Raw genomic sequence first — 18,434 nt, forward strand, 5'->3', positions numbered from 1 at the left:
CAAAGAAGTTACTGATTTAACTCTAATCTCTCCGACTGGACCCTAAGGTCATTGTATTCATTATCATTGCAATGCGCCCTCTCCCAAGAGCTATGAAGAGTAGGTCTAATATTTTCCTTCTCAAAAGATCAAAGACCAAAACAATCCAAATAAAGAACCTCACTTTCCCCAAAACATACAGCCCCAAAGCAAATTCCAAAGCACCTCCTGAGCCCCGGCGCCGTCCGCAAACTCCCCCACACACGCCGCCAAGCCACAGTGCGATGGGAGGCGTCTGGGAGGGGGCGCGGAGCATGGGCCGCGCAGCAGGGAGCTGGTGGGCGCCGGGCGCGCTGCCAGGCGGGGCCGCACGCCGGGGGCCGGCCGCCCCTTGCCACGTGGTGGTGGCCGCGGCGGGGTCCGGGGCGCCTTCCCAGCCGGGGAAACCCGGAGCAGCCGGGGGGAGGAGGAGGAGGAAGAGGAGGAGGCGGCGGCGGCGGCGGCAGCGGCGGCGGCGGAGGAGGAGGAGCGGGGCGGGAGCGAGGGAGGGGGTTGGGGGGAGGGGGTGGGGGGTGGGGAGAGACCCGGCGGCGACAGGGCGAGAGCAGAGCGCGGTGCCAGGGGGGTGGGGGCACCGGTCTGGGGAGGGAGCAGGCGGAGGGGGTAAGCTGCGATTACCAGCAGGAACCCGCAGCAGCTGTGAGTCCCGGCTGGGCTGGGCGGGGGGAGGGGAACGGCGTCCAGGGCCGGCCCCAGTGGGTCGCGGGGTGGACCGGAGGAGGGGGCGGGAGGTTGGCCCGCAGCTGGCCCAGGGTGGCGGGGAGGGAAGGGTCCGGCGTCGGCAGTCCGCATTCCCCCTTTCCCCCTCCTCCGCCGCTCCTCAGGCCGCACCGCATCCGGAGCCCTTTCCCCGGCCCGGCAACGGCGGACTGGGGCCCCGGGGCTCGGCCGGCTGTGGGGGAGGGGGCTGCCTGGTCTCGGCCCCTGAGAGGGGAGGGGCGACAGTTTCTGTCCGCCGAGCTAAAGGGGTTTAAAGGGCGGCTCTTAAAGGGACCGCAGAAGGGGCCCGGGGCCGAGGAGGCACCCCCTCCCCATCCGCCTGCTGTCGCTCTCGCGCGGGGTCGCTGGGCCGAGGGAGGGGATGCAGAGGAATCGAACACTGGTCGCGGCCGCTAAGGGTCCAGAGCCCTGGCTAGTGGAGTTGGGCCCGAGGTGGCCGGCCAGCCGGGGGTCTGGGCGGGTGTGGTGAGCGCGGACAGCGGAGTTTGGGGAGAGGGGATGGGCCTGGGGAGGAGAGGGTTAAAGGTGGGGCCAGCCATACAAATACGCGCGCACACACTCCTTACTCAGACCCGGTCACACGCGTTTCCCTGGCACTTAAGGCGGGGCAGTGTTGGGGCCTGGGCCTGGGCCCTCTTCACCCCAGGCTCCTGCTGCCCGATTTTGGGATGTCGCGGACCCCACTGCCTCAACTCACACCTCGGGAGCCCCCTCTCCTATGGGCACACACGCTCTGGCGCGCGCGCACACACCTCGGACATTCCCATAGTGCCTCACGTGACACACGGCCCCGAACGTGCCCACCCTTCACACACGCTCACGCACGCGTGCACACACAAACACACACGGCCTCCTGGCCACTTCCCCACTCCCTCCGACCCCCCCCCCCCGCCCGCCCGCCCGCAGCCCCGCTAAGGCACTCATTGACTGTGATACACCTACACTCATTCACAGACACACACATTCCCCCCACACATGCCAACCACAGACACACATTCATAAACAGGGCCAGGAAAAGTACACACGCACCCCCTCGCCTACTCTTTCGGGAGCCCTGAGTCATTCCTGCCCCCTCTCAGGGCTCCCCATTTCCCTCTGTTCAGGCACACAGGCCAGGCTTCAGAATTCTCTGTCAGCCCTCTCCACCTGCGCCGGGCTCTCTCCCAGAGCCCCCTTCCCCACTGTGTACCCTCAGACACTCAGCCGATGACCTCCTGTGGGTCCCAGGTCAGGGGTGTGGAGGGCCTGGAGGGTTGCCACAGCCGCCCGGCCTGGTGTGAGTGGGGGAAGCACTTCCTTTTCCTGAACTCTGGGATCCTGGAGGAGGAAGCCGGGGAGTTGGGCGGGGGCCCAGCAGAGGATGTTCTGTCAGTGGTGGGGCTGACCCTCCCAGAAGCACTGGGCCTTCCTTAGGGAGGAGCCAGGGGTGCCAGAGGCCTGGCATGAGGAGCTTGGAAGAAAGGTATTTGGGGAAGTGAAGCCTGGGGTGGAGAAGGGGCTGAGGAGTGAGTCAAGGCAGTCCCCATCTGGGCCCTGTGTGCTGGGAAGGCAGCCCTCTCCTGTCCACAGTTCTCCCTGGGTTCTGGAAGGAGCCCTTCCCTGCTGCTGGCCTCACTTACTTGTCCCTATTTGTCACTGCTCCACCCCCCCCACCCCCACCCCCGCCACCTCCGTCTGGTCCTAGCTCCTTCCCCCAAAGGCAGCAGAGAAGAGAAGATGGGTCTGGGAGGGGGCTGTGAGACACGGGGGCAGGACCAGGCTGCATCCCAGCTGGCCGCAGGGCTCCTCAGGCCAGGACAAGGGGTATTAGGGACAAGCTCTGGGCCACCCTCTCCACCGTTGCTCGTTGCTCCTGCTCTCCCAGGAGGCCCAGGGCGGGCTGTGGCCCAGGCCCTTGCCATGGAGTCCATGTTTGAGGATGACATCAGCATCCTGACCCAGGAGGCCCTGGGGCCCAGTGAGGTGTGGCTGGATGCCCCTGGAGACCCCTCGCTGGGGGGGGACATGTGCTCCGCCTCCCACTTTGCCCTGATCACGGCCTACGGAGACATCAAAGAGCGGCTGGGGGGCCTGGAGAGGGAGAATGCCACCCTCCGCCGCCGCCTCAAAGTCTACGAGATTAAGGTCAGAACCTGGAGATGACGGGGGTCTGGCTGTGTGTGTGACAGGGGAGGGGGCTGCTGGGTGGCAGGAACTGGGGATCCAGCAGAGATTCCAGGGATCCAAAAGAGGGGTCAGGGTACAGACTCTTGGGAACTTGAGGATCCCTCACGAGGGATGTGGCTGCTCTGGACGGATGGGAACTCTGGAGACCCCAGCACCAATCAGGAAAGGATCAGGAGGGATCCGCTTTGGAATGCTGGACCTTGGATCTAAAAAAGATCTGGTTGGTGGGAGACGCCTACAGGGCCATGGGAATCAGGATGTACAGATCCCACTGGAGTGGGGAGGGAGAGGCGAGGATTCTGATGCAGGTTGTGGGATGGGGACACAGCAAGGCTGAAGCTCTTCTGAGGGCCTGCCCCACCCGCAGTACCCACTGATCAATGACTTTGGAGAGGAGCACGGCTTCTCTTTGTATGAAATCAAGGATGGCTCCCTGCTGGAGGTGGAGAAAGTCAGCCTGCAGCAACGGCTCAACCAGTTCCAGCACGAGGTGAGCCCTCCCTGAGCTCTTTGCTCCAGTCCATTTCTGATAACCTCCCCAGCCTCTGACCTTCCATCTCCTTGATCAGAGATGGCCATGGTCCTCCCTAGAACCAGCTGCAGCTCCTCCTACCCCTCCACTGGGTGCTGGGAGTGGGGGTGGGAGGCACAGGGTGCTGCTCTGCCCCCAAGTCAAGATGGGCCTGACTCTGGCTGCACTCCACCCCCTCCGGGCCCCGTCCAGTTGCAGAAGAATAAGGAGCAGGAAGAACAGCTCGGGGAGATGATCCAGGCTTACGAGAAGCTCTGCGTGGAGAAGAGTGACCTGGAGACGGAGCTGGGGGAGATGGTGAGGTCCAGGGAGCCCGGGTGCTTGAGGGTGTGACCTTGGCTGTGTGCTTGTGGAATGCACCCCACCGTGTTCGTGTCTGTCCGTGAGTGAGTGCCCGTTTGGCCTGGTGAGTGGGGTTGTGTGTATCATACAGGTTGTGAGTGACTCTGTGTACATCCTGGCCATGCAGTGACAGGAGGTGACTGTGAGTAGCCCTGTAGAACACTGTGAATCTGTGTGTATGTTGGTGCTCACGCTGCGTTGACCCTGCACCTATAGCACTGAGCTGGAAGGCTGTGTGGGTGAGGGCAGAGGTGACTGAAAGTGTTCGTGGCTGCTGGGATGGGCCTTGGCCTGTGTGTGATTCTGAGTCAGGGTATAGCCATGCATGTGAGCAGGTGGGCAGGTGTTGGAATCAGGAGGCATGGTCTCTTGCTGACTCCTAGCTGTGAGCTGGGTCAAGTCACTTAGCCTCTGTCCTGCCTGTGAAAAGTGGGGCAAATAACAACATTGCTGAGCTGTTGGGCATTTGTGTAAAAAATGCTTTGACTTAACAATCACAAACACTTAATGGCACTTAACTGTGCCAGGCATCGTTCTTATCTCTTTAGATATATTTACTCATTCTAATCCTCGTAACAAACTTACTTAAGAGGTAGGTGTGGTTAGCTCCGTGTTATAGGTGAGGTAGGTGAAGCCCAGAGTGGTTAAGTGACATATGAAAATGGAAATTATTATGCTCCTGAGGGTGTGGTGGTGTCTGGACAGGAGGCTGAGTGTTCTTATAAGTGTGTCTGCATGTTAGTGACAAGGAAGAGGCATTAACTCTGACCTTGCAAGGGGCAGTAGCCAGAAACATCTGCATTGCAGTTGCTGGGAGAGGAGACTCATGGCCACTTGGAGAGTGGAGTTGGGATATGTGACCTGGGGTCTCTGCTCAGTTTAGGGGGGTGATGGATACCCAGACATGGAGAAGTTCTGGGTTTGGGCGGCCCACAGGTGTGCCCTGACCTGATGCAGATCCTCACCCCTTTGTTTCCCCCCCATAGCGGGCCCTGGTGGAGACCCACCTGCGGCAGATCTGTGGTTTGGAGCAGCAGCTGCGGCAGCAACAAGGCCTCCGGGATGCAGCCTTCCCCAGCCTGAGCCCCCCACCTGCCCCTGCCCCGCCCTGTGCTGATCTGGACCTGCACTACTTGGCACTAAGAGGCGGATCTGGCTTGAGTCACGGTGAGATCTCAGCCACCCCTGATTTCCATACTCTGAAGTTCCCAAGCCAGCCCCCCATTTCAACACTATTGGACACCTCCAGTGTTTCAGACTGGTAGTCAGCACCCCGTTACAATGTCTTAAACTTCTCCCATAATCACCTCATCCCTCCTTACCAACTGTCCCCTCACCTCATCAACTATTACCCCAGTTTCTCCCACTGGCATCCCCCCACCCTTAACTCCTTCATTCCCAGGCTCTCCCATGCAATTCCTGTATGTGCCGGCAGAGGGCGGCCCCACCCAGAGTCCCCTCCGCCTGTCTTCCGTTGTGATTAGGAGAGGCCCCTGAGGATGCTTTCAGACTTGAGTCTGGCTGGGGAAACCGTTCCAGAGCCCGTCTTATTTCTCCCCTGGCCACCAGAAAGATTAGAAAAAGCGGCTCAGCCCACTGTTCCCCTCTGCCCTCAGTAGAGGTCTCTCTCTCATCCTGGGATATCTACCCTCTGGATGTCTCTCTTGGATCCTTCACGCTGCAGTTCTCACCCGTTTCACTTTGTATTGATCTGGGAGTGGGTGGAGGGTGTCCGGCAGCTGGTTCCAGCCTGACATTGTCCTTTCCTCTACCGGCAGGCTGGCCAGGCCCCACGCCGAGTATGAGTGAGCTGGAGCGGCGGCAGCTAGAAGAGGCTCTGGAGGCTGCCCAGGGAGAGGCCCGGGGGGCTCAGCTTCGGGAGGAGCAGCTCCAGGCTGAGTGTGAGCGGCTGCAGGGGGAGCTGAAGCAGCTGCAGGAGACCCGGGCCCAGGTAAAAAGGGGGGGGGGCGCTGACCTGGGGTCCCTGCTCTGGCACCTGCAGAGCTCCTTGAAGGTCTGGGGGCTGCTGGAAACGACTTTAGAGATCTGGGACTTCCTCACTGAGTACAGACCAGCCCTGGGAATGGTAAAGAAGGGAAGTTCAGGCAAGGTGAGGTTGGGGTCTGACTGCTCGATCTTTCCCTTAGGATCTGGCCTCCAACCAGTCAGAGCGCGACATGGCGTGGGTGAAAAGAGTTGGGGATGATCAGTAAGTCACTCTGTAATCCTCCTCCTCTTAACCTCTGCACCCCCGGGGATGGCATTTTCCAGGTTCCCCCTTTGATTCTCTCCTCCCCCTGCACACTGTTTGGGGGATCTCTCTTCCACGCTGTCGGGTTGCTTGTGTGGCTCTGCACCCTTCACAGGAAGAAGGCGAGCTTCTGGAGGTGCTCAGGTTCTGGGAGGTACCCTTTGCTTTCCTCTGGCACCCAGGCCTGTGTCTTCTTGAGGTGTCAGGTGTTGAGAGAGACTTTCTCAGAAGCTTTGCTGCTATGTTCAGTGTCCCCTGGTGAGTTTGGGGGCCTCTCTGGAGCCCATTTTCTATCCCAGTAACAAGGCCCAGCCGCTTGGGTTAACCCTGTCCTCCCTGACAAGGAGGAAGGAGATGGTCTCTTTTAGGATTTGTGGTGCCTCGTCTCCTATCTCAGGAGAGAGAAAGCTGAGGCTTAGGAGAGGATGGACTTCCTTGAGTTCATACAGCAGCATGCAGGGAATTAGAACGTATTATGCTGGGGTGTCTCTTGGGGATCCTGCCATTAAAGAGAGGCAGCAGTAGGTGGGGAGGGAGCTATGTCAGGGTGAAGCCTAGTAGCGGGGCCTCCGGGGCAGCATTGGGCAGCCAGGGAGAGGGTGAGCGCAGCCTGGCAGCAGTGAGCCTGGTGCCTTTCACATCCGCACCCGAACTCGTCCTCTCCCACTTTCTGAGAAACAGAGCACAAACCTCCTTCCGCCTAAGCCTTCTCCCCTAAGATGAGACGTGTGGCACAGACTCCCTACTTTCATCAGAGGGGAAGACTGAGGCCCAGCAAGGGCAGGAGCTAACCCTCCACCACACCACACACCCAGCCCCAGGACCCCCGGTCCTCCTCCCAGCAGGCTCCCTCCTCACCTTCCTCCTGGCTTCTGGCCAGTTGGGGGTACCTCTCACCTCCCTCTGCACCCTGGGGTGAGGGCCTGGGTGGGGCTGTGATAGCTGGGGAGTGAGAACCCAGTGTGTGGGACTGATGGGCGGGACCCCTCAGCTGTTAGGGGCCTCTGCAGAGAGGGTCCACCCTAGCTTGTGGCTGGGGCTCAGGGTCCATCCTAGCCTGTGTACCCAGACCCGGAAAGCGCGCGCGCACACACACACACACACACACACACACACACACACACACACATTCTAGAATCATAGCTTGCCCCTAAAGTCACACCGTGGGGCCCTTTATGGCTCACTGAATCCTACTCCCTCTTAGAAGACCAGCAGTGAAGCCTCCCTCAATTGGTTGAACCCAGAGAGAGGATTTTTTTTGGCTGGAGTCCGAACAGCCAGGTTTCGAATCTCAGGGACCCCTCTTGGGATGCCGAGTGGCTTAGCTTTGTCCACTTCACCTAATCTGGCCCCAGGTTTCCCTCATGGCCTCAGAGGTCCGTCGTTGCTGGGAGAAGTGGCAGAAGGTGATGTGGGGGAGGCAGAAAAGGGGGGGTGGGTCCCAAGGGGCCACGTGAGCGAGTGAGTAGAAGAGAACCCCTCCCGCAGATGCTTTTGGAGGTCATATCGTCTACGCCACTAATTCTGGCCCGGACAGCCGCTTTTCCTTCGCACCCCAAGGCACCCCCACCCGCCCCGACCCTGTCCCTTTGGCCAGAGGGAGCTGGGCTCTGCTCCGGGGCTGCTCCTACCTGAGGTGACCTCCAGCTCCTCCCCTCGGTCTCCATGGCTTGGGCTCTGCATCAGGGCCTCCTGGACGTCTACCCGTAGAGCCGGCTGGGCCCTGCCTGCCCAGCTTCACACTTCTTTTCAGGCCAAGCATCTCTGGATAGCCTCAGCTTGGCAAGAGTTAATTCTCAGAGGAAGTCCTCCCTCCCCCGGTAGTTTTATTTTCTTATAAACTCAGCTCCTTTTGGTAATAAGCCGCTTCCCGAGTGCTCCCTCCCCGTCCTCCCACCTGAGGAGGCCTCAGTCATCTACTCCAGCTCCTTTCCCCCCACCAGCCCCTCCTTTTCTTTCTACTTCTGCCTAAGCCTCCAGGCTAGTGGGAATTTTATATGTGGACCTTCCTAGGAGAGGATTGCAGGGGTGGGTTATCCAGATGGAGGTGTGAAGGCTAAAGAGGGAGCCACAGAGCTTCCTGAGTCCAGCCGAGTCCTCTGTGGGAACCCTGTGTACCCCCGAGAGGTGCTCCCCCGTCTCTGTGTGGATGCCTCCAGGTGGCCAGTTTCACCGTGGGAGTCCTGGCTGTTCACACGCCCTCACTTGTACTGCCACCGCCTCTATTAATTCCCCTCAGTGAGTCCCCCAGGTGCTGAGGGGGCAGTCCTGGGACGCAGCCCCAGCCCCAAGGCTTCCAGTCCCTCCCATCCCAGCCCCTGGCTCACAGGTCCAGGTCATCAATGTGCCTCTGAAAATGGGCACCCAGACCGGACTGCCACCCTCCAGGTCTGACCTCCGGTCAAGATTTCCCTGCTGTTCGGTCAGCCCAGCATCTGGTGGTCGGTGCCCAGGGGGACGAATTGCCCCAGAGGAAGAGCCGCTGAGGGTGACTCGCGGGCCAAAGGCAATAATGAAGGAGGAGGTAGGAGTGGAGACCACCTGCTCCTGAGAATGTGCAGGGAGCTGAGGACCCCAGGAGGGTCCCAGCCAAGTGAGAGGTGCAGAACCCATGGCCTCCTTCCCTCTGGGCCCCACTCGGGGTCACAGGTCCTGAGTGCGGCCTTCCTGAGGGTGTGGCCAGCGCTGAGGGTGGAAGGGAGATTGTGGAGAGGGGGCTCCTTGAGGGGGCTCCGTCAGGGGAATGAGGGCCAGTGAGGGAGGGGGTTCATCCATGAGGGGAGCACCCTGTGAGAAGATGGGGATTCAGTATGAGTGATGGGGGGGGACTAGAGGCCTTTCTCCCCAACGTGGGGGGCTCAGTGTTGTAGCCTGGGTGCTTTTCCGCCCACCCCCCACCCCTCTCTCCACCCACAAGCCTCTGCGTGGGCTGCGGTTAGTGGTGGGGGAGAAGTGTGAACTCGGAGAGAGAGGATGGAAACTCTGCACGGAGGTCAAGGGCAGAGTTGTGGGGGGGAGTCAGGACGGAAGTCGGAGACCCCCGTGTACCCTGAGCTTAGTCTCATGCCCCAGAACCAGCGGGCCCAGGGCCTCCCCCTTCACGCTTCTCACCCTCCCTACTTCCTTTCTTTCAAATTTCCTTCAGCCTGGGTACCCGGCCCACAGGAATTAAGCCCTGAGCACTTGCAGCCTCGGGGCTCCCCAAGGGTGGGGAGGGGTTCTGTAGTAGGGGCCCACCACGCCCACCTAATTGTGGTCTGAGGGGTTGGTGGGCTTTGAACTGTCTCTGACCCTTTCCCTGCCAGGGAGGCAGAGAGCAGCTCTTACCCACGCTCTCTCCCTCGATGGGGAACTCCACGTCCTCCCCTCATTCAAACCAAACTCACTGAGCTGGTATCTCTAGAAAAGGATCAAAACTGGTTTCCCCCTTTCTCCACCCGTCTCCTAGGTGCTTCCCTGAGTCTTCATCCACAGCAGACACTCTACGAGGCAGTTTACCTACAAAATCTCATTTGTCTCTCACCAAAATGTGACAGTATTGTCCCCTTTTACAGCTGAGCAAACCAAGGTTACAAAGAAGTAATCAGAGAAGTTAAGTGCAAATTCCAAACAGGTCCTGAGCAGGTGGGGTGACGGTACCTTGTGGTGTTTTTCTGGTTCACATTCTTATCCAAGTAGGAGGTCCTTATATGAGGGGCAGCCAGATGATTTGTTGACTAAACCTGATCATTTTTAAAAGTGAAAGGGGGCCCTATTAATAATTATGCCAGGTGACTCCTGTGAACCAGGACAGCCCTGGGCAAACTGGGATGTGTGGGCCCCCCCAACCGAAATGGGGACCCTGGTTCCTAGCCCTGCTGTGAGCCTCTCGGTTTGGTTGTATCTGAGGAGGCTTTCTAGACACAGAGAACATCTGGCTGAGCTGGAAGCATGGCAGGGGCTGCCATGAAGAGCTGGGCTCTGTGGACCGCAAGTCATAGCTGGCCGAGGAGAGTGAAGGGGCTCAAGGCGCCTGAAAGGAAGTGGTGGAGCGCTGGGTTGTTGCATGCGACTTCCTCCTCCCCCGGCCCACAACCTCAAGTCCCTCCACGGCCCGGTGCCTGTGGTCCCCTCCCTGAGGGTCGGGCCGGGTGGGAAGACTAATGCTGGGTGTGCCTGTGGGTGGTGGAAAGTTGGGTCCCTCAATTCCCCCGCGGGGGTGAGGTGGCTGGGGGCAGCAGGGGGCAGCTATGGGCAAGGATGGAGGGGGTGGGGATGCTGGATTTCTGTTTTCCTGCTGATTCTGTCAGCCAGGGATTCTGACCACATGACCAGCTCTGATCCTTACCCCGGTCGTATCCCTAATACTGATCCCATCCCTCCCTGTAACCCTATCCCTCATCCTGCCCCCAGCTCCATCTACAATCCTGACTGAAAATGAACTAATCTGACCCCGACCCCAGCCTTAATCCTGACCTTGAGCCCATCCATCCCTCGTTCTAATCCCATGACCCAGTGCTGGTCTGAATTTCGACCCTGCCGCATCTGCGTCTGCATCCAAATCCGCATCCTCACAGAGGCTGCAGCGCAGCACAGGGCACCCAAGTGAACCTCCCTGGGGAAGACACTGCACTCGGACGTGTCTCCCAGCTGGTTTGGGGCAGAAAGAGGCCTTTTACAGAGGCAGACGCTTAGGTCTCTAACCTTTCTCATCTCAGTTGCTTTGTCAATAACAGTGAAGATGATTGTTTCCAGATGAATTTTTGAGCCCCCTCAATTATTCGTGGAAAGAATGAATGAAAGGATAAGTCAACAAAGGGTGGAAAGGTTTGCAGTGGTGGGAGCCCTCTTTCCTGCCAATGCTGCCATTTGCACTGTGGCTCTTCCGAAGGTGCCAGCGCAGCAGGCTGAGGTGCCAAGAGCCTGTTTGCATCCCTGCTCTGTGCCACCACTGCTCTGTGACCTTGACCCGGCCTCTTAATATAAACTCTGTCCTTCCACTTCCACACGTGTCTAGCGCCTTCCTCTCCCCTCCCAGGGCAGGGCTGGTGATGCTCAGGGCTCCCAGGCCACTTTGCAGGTCCCCAGCCTCTTCCTCCTCCTCCTCATCTTTCCCTCTGCTGCCTTCCCACCTCTCCTTTCCCCCGTTCCCTGATCCTTTTGGAAGGCAGTAGATAGCTTAGTGGTCAGTAGCCTCAACTTTGGAGTCCAGGAGACGGGAGCTCCCATTCCAGCAACTCCACTATTACTGGGCTTTATGGCTTTGGTCAAGTGACTTAACCTCTGTAAGCTTCAGTTTTCTCATCTGTTCGGATGGAGATAATAAGAGTGGTCACACTGTAGGGTTGTTGTGAAGATTAAATTCTTAGCACAATGCCTGGCCCATAAGGGCTCATACAGATTATTTATGACTCTTTTCTCCCTGAGTCCTTCCCAAGTTCTGAGAGACTCAGACAGGATTTTCCCCCATAATTTAAGCAATGAAGAAGCACCCAAATGCAGCCGTCTGCTGCCGTTCACCTGACCCATCCTTCCCAGACAGCTGTGATGGTGGAAAATAGCACTCAGGTGTGGGCCAGGAAGCCAGGAAGTGGAATGTGTATTCAGGTGCACGTGTGCGACTCTTGGTTGTGTTGTGAAGTGAGATTTTTTTCCACTGAATTGGCAGTGTTTTCTAATGGGAGTCATTCGGGTTGTTAGAGCATTTAGTAGCCTGGGCCTGAGCATCTTGAGGTGGGAAGAGAGAGAGACGCCCAATGAAGGGGGAGGTCCCACAGGGCCATGGGGCATCAGGAGGTCAGGTCCCCCCACCTTGCCCGGGGTCTCAGAGGTCATTGCAAGGGCTGCCTGGAGCTCCAGGAGGACACGGGGTCAGAGCTGGAAGAGGGGCTGGGCATTTTGGGCCAGGGCCTTCTCCGTTCCATTTCCTCTTGCCCTGTTTTGCTGCGAGGAGGGTGCCAGGAGCTGGGCGGTGGAAACTGGGGTAGCTCCTGATATGGGGAAGAAGGCAAGCGGGGAGAGATGGAGCTTGGCAACTGAGTGTGGCAGGTGAGATCGCTAAGGCAGGGTGTGAAGGCGACAGCCTGTATCTGTCACCTGAGATACAGCAGTGAAGGCGGACAGGGAGAGAAACTGTGGTTGCTCGGTCAGAGAGGATGTTCCATCAGTGCCCTGCCCAGGGCTGGGCACCCCCCTGCCCCCACCCCTGAGGGGCTAGCACAGTCCTCCAAAAGCCCCCAGTCTGAGCGGGGGAGACGCAGCTCCTGCCCTCAGATTCCCTCGGTTTGAAGAGGGGAGCCTCCTGCTGGGAAGTCCCCAATTTAATGTGGGACACAGACTGGCCTCCCAGTCTGATGAAGGCAATGCCATTTCTCCCCATGCTGAAGAAGAGCGTGGGGGAACATAGGACACACGACGGCTGAGATGTGGTGGGATAGAGGCTGCAGCACCTTGGCCAGGGCTCCCAAAAGGACTCCCTCCTCTCTGCTCCTGTCCATCCCTGTCCACCATCAGACTGGTAGAGGGCACTCTCCCGCCTTTAGAAGTGGGCTTGTCCCCCAGAATCCCAGCCTGTTTGCAAGAATTTGGCTTTGGTCCAAATGGGTTAAAAATAGCTTTGTTGTGGGAGGGGCTCCCCCTTCCACCCAGCTCTGCCCCAGGATTGGCGCGAGAGAGCCCGCCAGTGAGTAGAGAGCGAGGGAGTTCAGTCATCATCTACCCTCTGCACCTCGGCTTTTCCTGCCCTCTGAAGCCCTAACCTCATGACTTCCCCTCCTTTTCTCCGGGGTCACACACACACACTCTCTCTCTCACCCTGTTCCTCACACCCATCACAGTGGTCTCACACCTCCCTTCATTCCCTCCCATTCACATACATCCTCTCTCACACGTCCATTACCATGGGATGAGGACAGGGCCCCCAGGGTCTGGAGAACTGCCTCCACCCTCCTCTCCTTGCTGCCCAGGGCCCTTCAGCTACTGGGGCAATAGGGCCTCCCCTGTGAGGAAATCCCTCTGGACTGGCCAAGCCTCTGCCTGCCACTTCCCTCCAGCTCCAACTTCCACAAAGTTCCAGAGTCCCTTCTGGATTGAGGAGGCAAGATCTGAGGAGACAAAATCCCCTGCTTCCCAGGATTGGTCCAACCCCAGATCAGAGATGAAAGCAGTGACCCAAGGCCATGGCAGAGCCTCATGTGACATCAAGACAGGCTCCCTGGAGGTGTGCAGGCTGGGGTGGGAGAGAGGGGAGGGGCAGTGTTGAGAATGATAACCTTCAGTGATTCTGGGTCACAGGGACCCAAGAAAAAGGAAGAGAAAAGGAAGTGGTTGAAGTCTTTGCTAAGTCTGTTCCAGCTCCACGAGGGTGGGTGCCCAGGAGGCCTGAGCATGAAGTGCGAGGAAAAAAAGGGAAGAGAGAAAAATGGATAGAGAGGCTCAATTCAATATGCACTTACTGAACAGCTCCTGGGTACCAGACCCTGGACAAGATGCTGGGAATACGAATACAGTGATATAGACCGCAACTTTGAGGAACTCCCAGTGAAGTTCCAGAACAAGGCAACTTTTGTTAGGTGCTTAATGTGAGTGGCGCCCCCTGGAGGTGTTCAGTGCACAACAGCTCCATGTAAAGGGTTCCCTGATGATCCTGGGAGTTGCAAGGCTGAATCGAGCTCAGAGGCAGCTTTGAGGTGGAAGCAAGAGCAGTGGACCTGGAAATAGGCAGACTTGGGTTCAAGTTTATCAGTTGGCACCTCTGCCAAGCTAGAAGGCCATGTCTTCACTTATGGAATGGAGCTCTTCATAGGCTGTGCAGCAGTGATCCCTGATCTTTCAAAGGTGAGGACTCCTCAGGCAGCCCCTGCCCCCAATACACAGATTGCACTTAAACTATTACCATGAGCTCTTTGAGAAAATTCACAGGGACAAAACCTACTATAAATTCAGTGCAGCTTTTTGATGAATCTGTGTTTTATTTGTCACCACAGCTTCTGCACAGATTAGAAAAACATTCACACATACCTGTATGAGGTGTGTTCAGGCCACAGACAAGGCTCAGTGAATACACAATCTCAGGGATCCCTTGATATCACTGAGCTCTCTATCCCCAGCCCATAGTCTGGGAACCACTGCCCTAAACCAAGGTAAGGCTCGGGGTCGGGGGAGGGGTCCCTGGAAGAAGTTCCGTTTGAGGTGGCCCTCAAAGCCCAAGAGAATTTCTGCAGCGGGGCTAGGAGGGCCTGGGAGAGGAGGGGAGGGCCAGATGTGGGGCAGAGGCAGTTCTCCACAGCTGTGGCAGTGAACCCATTTCCCTTCTCCTCTCCCCCACTCCCTGCCCTCTGACCTCAGGGTCAGGGCAGGCTGGGGTCAAGCCTTGACCTGGGTGACTGGGTGTCCTTCAGGGTGAATTTGGCGCTGGCTTACACGGAGCTGACAGAGGAGCTGGGCCGGCTTCGGGAGTTGAGTTCCCTGCAGGGGAGGATCCTGAGGACTCTGCTGCAGGAGCAGGCTCGGAGTGGCGGTGAGATGGGGCAGGGGAGGCCTGGAGCTGGACCCGGAAGGAGGGGATAGCTATGGCCACCGTCCTGCGTCCGGGGACCACCCTTCACTTCCTTCCCCCGTGCCCAGGCCTTTTCCACTCCCGTTCGGAGAGTGGGTGGGCACTGGTCGCCGGCAAGGCCCTGTTTCCCCAGTTCTGACGTCTTCTCTCCCCACCACTGTCCCCCTTCTCTTCTAGGCCAGAGGCACTCGCCGCTGTCGCAGCGCCACTCCCCGGCCCCCCAGTGTCCCTCGCACTCCCCGCCGGCCCGAGCGGCGCCCCCTTGCCCCCCGTGCCAGTCCCCCGTCCCCCAGCGCCGCTCTCCCGGGCCCCCTTGCCCTTCGCCCCAGCAGCGCCGCTCGCCGGCCTCGCCCTCCTGCCCGTCGCCCGTCCCGCAGCGCCGCTCGCCGGTGCCGCCGCCATGCCAGTCCCCCAGCCCGCAGTGCCGCTCCCCAGGGCCTCCCGCCTGCCCGGCCCCGCAGCCCCGGCCCCCACCACCCCCGCCGCCCGGGGAGAGGACACTGGGCGAGCGAGCCTACGCCAAGCCGCCCAGCCACCACGTGAAGGCCGGCTTCCAGGGCCGGCGCAGCTACTCGGAGATGGCGGAGGGCGCGGGCTACGCGGGCGCCTCCCCGCCCTGGCTGCAGGCCGAGGCGGCCACGCTGCCCAAGCCGCGGGCCTACGGCAGCGAGCTCTACGGCCCCGGCCGGCCCCTCAGCCCACGGCGCGCCTTCGAAGGCATCCGCCTGCGCTTCGAGAAGCAGCCGTCGGAGGAGGAGGAGTGGGCCGTGCCCGCCAGCCCGCCCAGCCCGGAGGCTGGCGCCATCCGCTGCGCCTCGTTCTGCGCTGGCTTCCCCATCCCGGAGTCGCCCGCCGCCACCGCCTACACCCACGCCGAGCACGCGCAGTCCTGGCCGTCCATCAACGTGAGTGGGCACGTGCGCGGGCACGTGCCTCAGACCCGGCGGGGGGTGGGGGGCCGCGGGGTGGGGGCCCGCCGCCCTCTTCACGCCTGATTGATGGGCGGGGCTCCCTTCCTTTGTTACCGCCCCCTTCCCGGGGCGCAGCAACCCCTCTCTCTCCAGTGGCCTTTTGTTGGCATGAATTGGGGCCCACACCGTTAAAACTTGTTCAGTTTCACGGTTAAAGGCCCGGGTCTTTAGAGTGACAGTCCTGGCTTTGATTCTGGATTCCACCACTTAGTAGCTTTGGGACCTCCGGCAAGTTACTTATCTTCTTGGCCTTCAGTTTTCTCATCTGCAAAAATGAGGTCAATGATTTATTATCTAATTCCATTAGAGAGTTCTTAAGAGGGAGGCAGTGAGCCCAAAGCACTCTTGCACAGTGCCTGGCTCAGTAGTAAACATCTGCTGTTACTTGGTGACGGAGGCTATGCTGATGCCATGGGTCTTGGTTCCGGACAGGGACAGGCCTGCTCATCCAGTTCTGTCCATCAGGCCTCAGAGCCCCTGCCCCTTTCTGTCTGTCCTAGAAGACAGCCCTATCTCACGGCTGTATCGTTTCACTGAAATAATGAGTTTCCTGGATGTCAGAGCCAAATCTTGCCACCTGAAAGGACCAAAATATATTCCAAAGCCAGACAGAAAATTACTTTGGGGTTGTACATTGTTTAGGATTATCCACTGCTTTGAGTTATCTGAGAGCTGTGTCTTAGTCAGTCTGAGGGCGTATCTGGGTCTTGGCTTCCCTCATTACCGCAGATGCCTTGGGGGGCTGAGCATACCCACCTCCCCATTCACACCTCCTGGGGACACTATGCCCGGGGGTCGGGGCAGTGGGTGATGAACTGGTAGAAGGTGGCCAGGGAGGGGGAGGAAGGGGGTGGTACAGGAGAAGGGGTGCCCAGATGCCTTCTGCATGCTGCAGCCATCCCTGCCTCAGGTCCCAGGGAAGGGCAGGTTGGGATGTGGGGACCATGAGGGAGGATTGTGGACCATAAATGACTCCCTTCTCTCCCCACAGCTGCTGATGGAGACAGTGGGCTCTGATATCCGCAGCTGCCCCCTCTGCCAACTGGGTTTCCCTGTCGGGTACCCCGATGATGCCCTCATCAAACACATTGACTCTCACCTGGAGAACAGCAAGATCTAGGGTGCCTCCCCCACCCACTGGCTGTTTCTTCACCTTCTCCCATCACCCCCAAACTCTCACTCACTTTGAATGCTGCATGAATCTCGTAGGGGGCCCCTGCCCCTTGCGACCCCCAGATACCTCCACTAGCTATCGAGTCAACGTGTGCACCATCTTCCCTGGTCCAGGCACCACTCAGCCCTGGCTTTTCCCAGGTCAGCTGAGGCTCTCCCCAGCTCCCTGGCTTCTGCTGGGGAGGTGGGGATCAGGGCTGGGGTGGGAAGGGGCATATCCCACCCAGCCTCTCCCTCTGCCTTTCTGTTTTCAAACGGTTGGATCCAAGAAGGTGTCTAGTGCTTGGGCCTGGGGGAGGGGAGGGTATCAAAAGACTCCAGGAGCTCCCCTAGCACCTCCCCAGATGTCCGTCTTTCTCAGGCTGTGCTCTGTCCAGGGAATGCCTCCCTGTGGGGTCTCAGAGCCTCCCCTGCACACTGACGCCAGTTCCTCCATCCCATGGCCAGGTCGGGACTCGCCGTTCCCTGCAGGCCAACCCTGTTCTCCCCCTCTGCCCACCCCGGAGAGGAGAGGGAGGACCCTGGAGGACTGGGAGCATCCAGCCTAAAGAGGCTGCCCTGAGGCGCCATGACCGTCAGGCTAGGGAACTATTTGTGCCAGCCTCCCAGGCCTATGCCCCCCTCCTGGAGCCCCAGCACCGAGGCACAGATTGTTAAGGCAGATGCTTCCCTCCGCCCTGACCCCACTCAAGCCCCGACACCGCAGGTGCCCTGGAGCCCGGGTGTGACTCAGCCTCTGTTAGCTGGGTGGGTGTCATCAGCCCCGCCTCCCAATCCAGAACCTGAGGATGGGCCCAGGGTGCTGTGGAGATCAACTTCAAAAGAGCTAACCCCCTTCCCACACCCCAGAGCCCCACATTCCCTCTGTGAAATCTACCTCAGAGTCGAACCCTCAGAAGGACGGGTAAGCAGGAGGCCAGGGGGTCCCCAGGGCTGAGGTGTGGAGCTTGCTATGGCAAGAGCCTGCCGCCCCACGATGAGTCCGCCCCCCTCCACTGCAAGCCCCTCCCGGGTCCCAGCCCGGTGCAGGCAGTGGACGCCACTGTCAGTGCATGTACCTTTCTGATCCAACTCTTCCAGGTCCCCCACCTCCTCACATCCCTCCCCCCCTCCTCAGTGCAGGGGAGTGAGGGGGTGTGTGGGGCAGGGAAGGGGCTGAGGACTCCAGAGACACATGGCCTTGTACCTTGAGTGTCCCCCTAGGGAGGGGGAATGGGGAAGGGGGACTGGAGAGGGGAGTGGGGCCCCGAGCTCTCTGAACAAGTTGGAAGTCCAAATAAAACTTACCTGTTCCATCTGCGCTTGATCTGTTCCCTCTGTGGCTGTGGTGGGGAGGAAACCCTTGTAGCGGAAGGTCTTGGAAACTGTCCCTGGTAACCACAACCATGGGAGGATGGGCATTGGGCAAGTAGGGGATGCACGGGGCACCCATGTTCCAAGGTGATTCTGGAGATGCAGGCATGTGAGTGGCTACAGGTGACCTGTGACGTGGACTTTATTTGGAACAGGTAGGGAGCAGCAGAGGGTGTCTTTGTGACCAGCCCTGAGCAGATGTCAGGGACTCATGAATTTTCCCTTCTAGCAGGTCTGGCAGGTAGAAGTTCTGTAGCCTGGGGATTCATTTATCAGTAGCAGGATTTTTTCATCAAATGATTTCTTGTGCCGTGAACCAGACTGGCGCCTCAAAGAGGAGGGAACATTTGG

The 18,434-nt window shown here is 59.1% G+C and overlaps 1 protein-coding gene across 3 annotated transcripts; it reads left to right on the plus strand.

Moving 5' to 3' along the window:
• The first annotated feature begins 634 nt into the window (after positions 1-634).
• On the plus strand, positions 635-17,975 carry TBKBP1 (TBK1 binding protein 1). Of its 3 annotated transcripts, none has more exons than XM_059997562.1 (10): positions 635-678; positions 2,624-2,883; positions 3,293-3,415; positions 3,650-3,754; positions 4,786-4,966; positions 5,578-5,750; positions 5,947-6,008; positions 14,429-14,547; positions 14,764-15,491; positions 16,549-17,975. In XM_059997562.1, exons 2-10 carry the CDS (start codon positions 2,659-2,661, stop codon positions 16,675-16,677), a joined length of 1,845 nt encoding a protein of 614 aa, XP_059853545.1. In that variant the 5' UTR covers positions 635-678; positions 2,624-2,658; the 3' UTR covers positions 16,678-17,975. The 3 variants fall into 3 exon arrangements, with proteins under 3 accessions (XP_059853545.1, XP_059853546.1, XP_059853544.1); XM_059997563.1 differs by lacking the exon at positions 635-678 and adding an exon at positions 864-2,221; XM_059997561.1 differs by lacking the exon at positions 635-678 and having other exon boundaries at positions 864-2,883.
• The last annotated feature ends 459 nt before the right edge of the window (positions 17,976-18,434 follow it).

Source organism: Delphinus delphis, chromosome 19 (genome assembly GCF_949987515.2).
Source record: "Delphinus delphis chromosome 19, mDelDel1.2, whole genome shotgun sequence".
Lineage (NCBI taxonomy): Eukaryota > Metazoa > Chordata > Mammalia > Artiodactyla > Delphinidae > Delphinus > Delphinus delphis.

Excerpts from the sequence above, each read along its gene's own strand:
- TBKBP1 (XM_059997561.1), top strand. The coding sequence starts at position 2,476 with ATGGGTCTGGGAGGGGGCTGTGAGACACGGGGGCAGGACCAGGCTGCA. Across the intron at positions 3,755-4,785 it reads AGACGGAGCTGGGGGAGATG|CGGGCCCTGGTGGAGACCCA; the intron begins GTGAGGTCCAGG and ends TCCCCCCCATAG. Across the intron at positions 5,751-5,946 it reads TGCAGGAGACCCGGGCCCAG|GATCTGGCCTCCAACCAGTC; the intron begins GTAAAAAGGGGG and ends TCTTTCCCTTAG.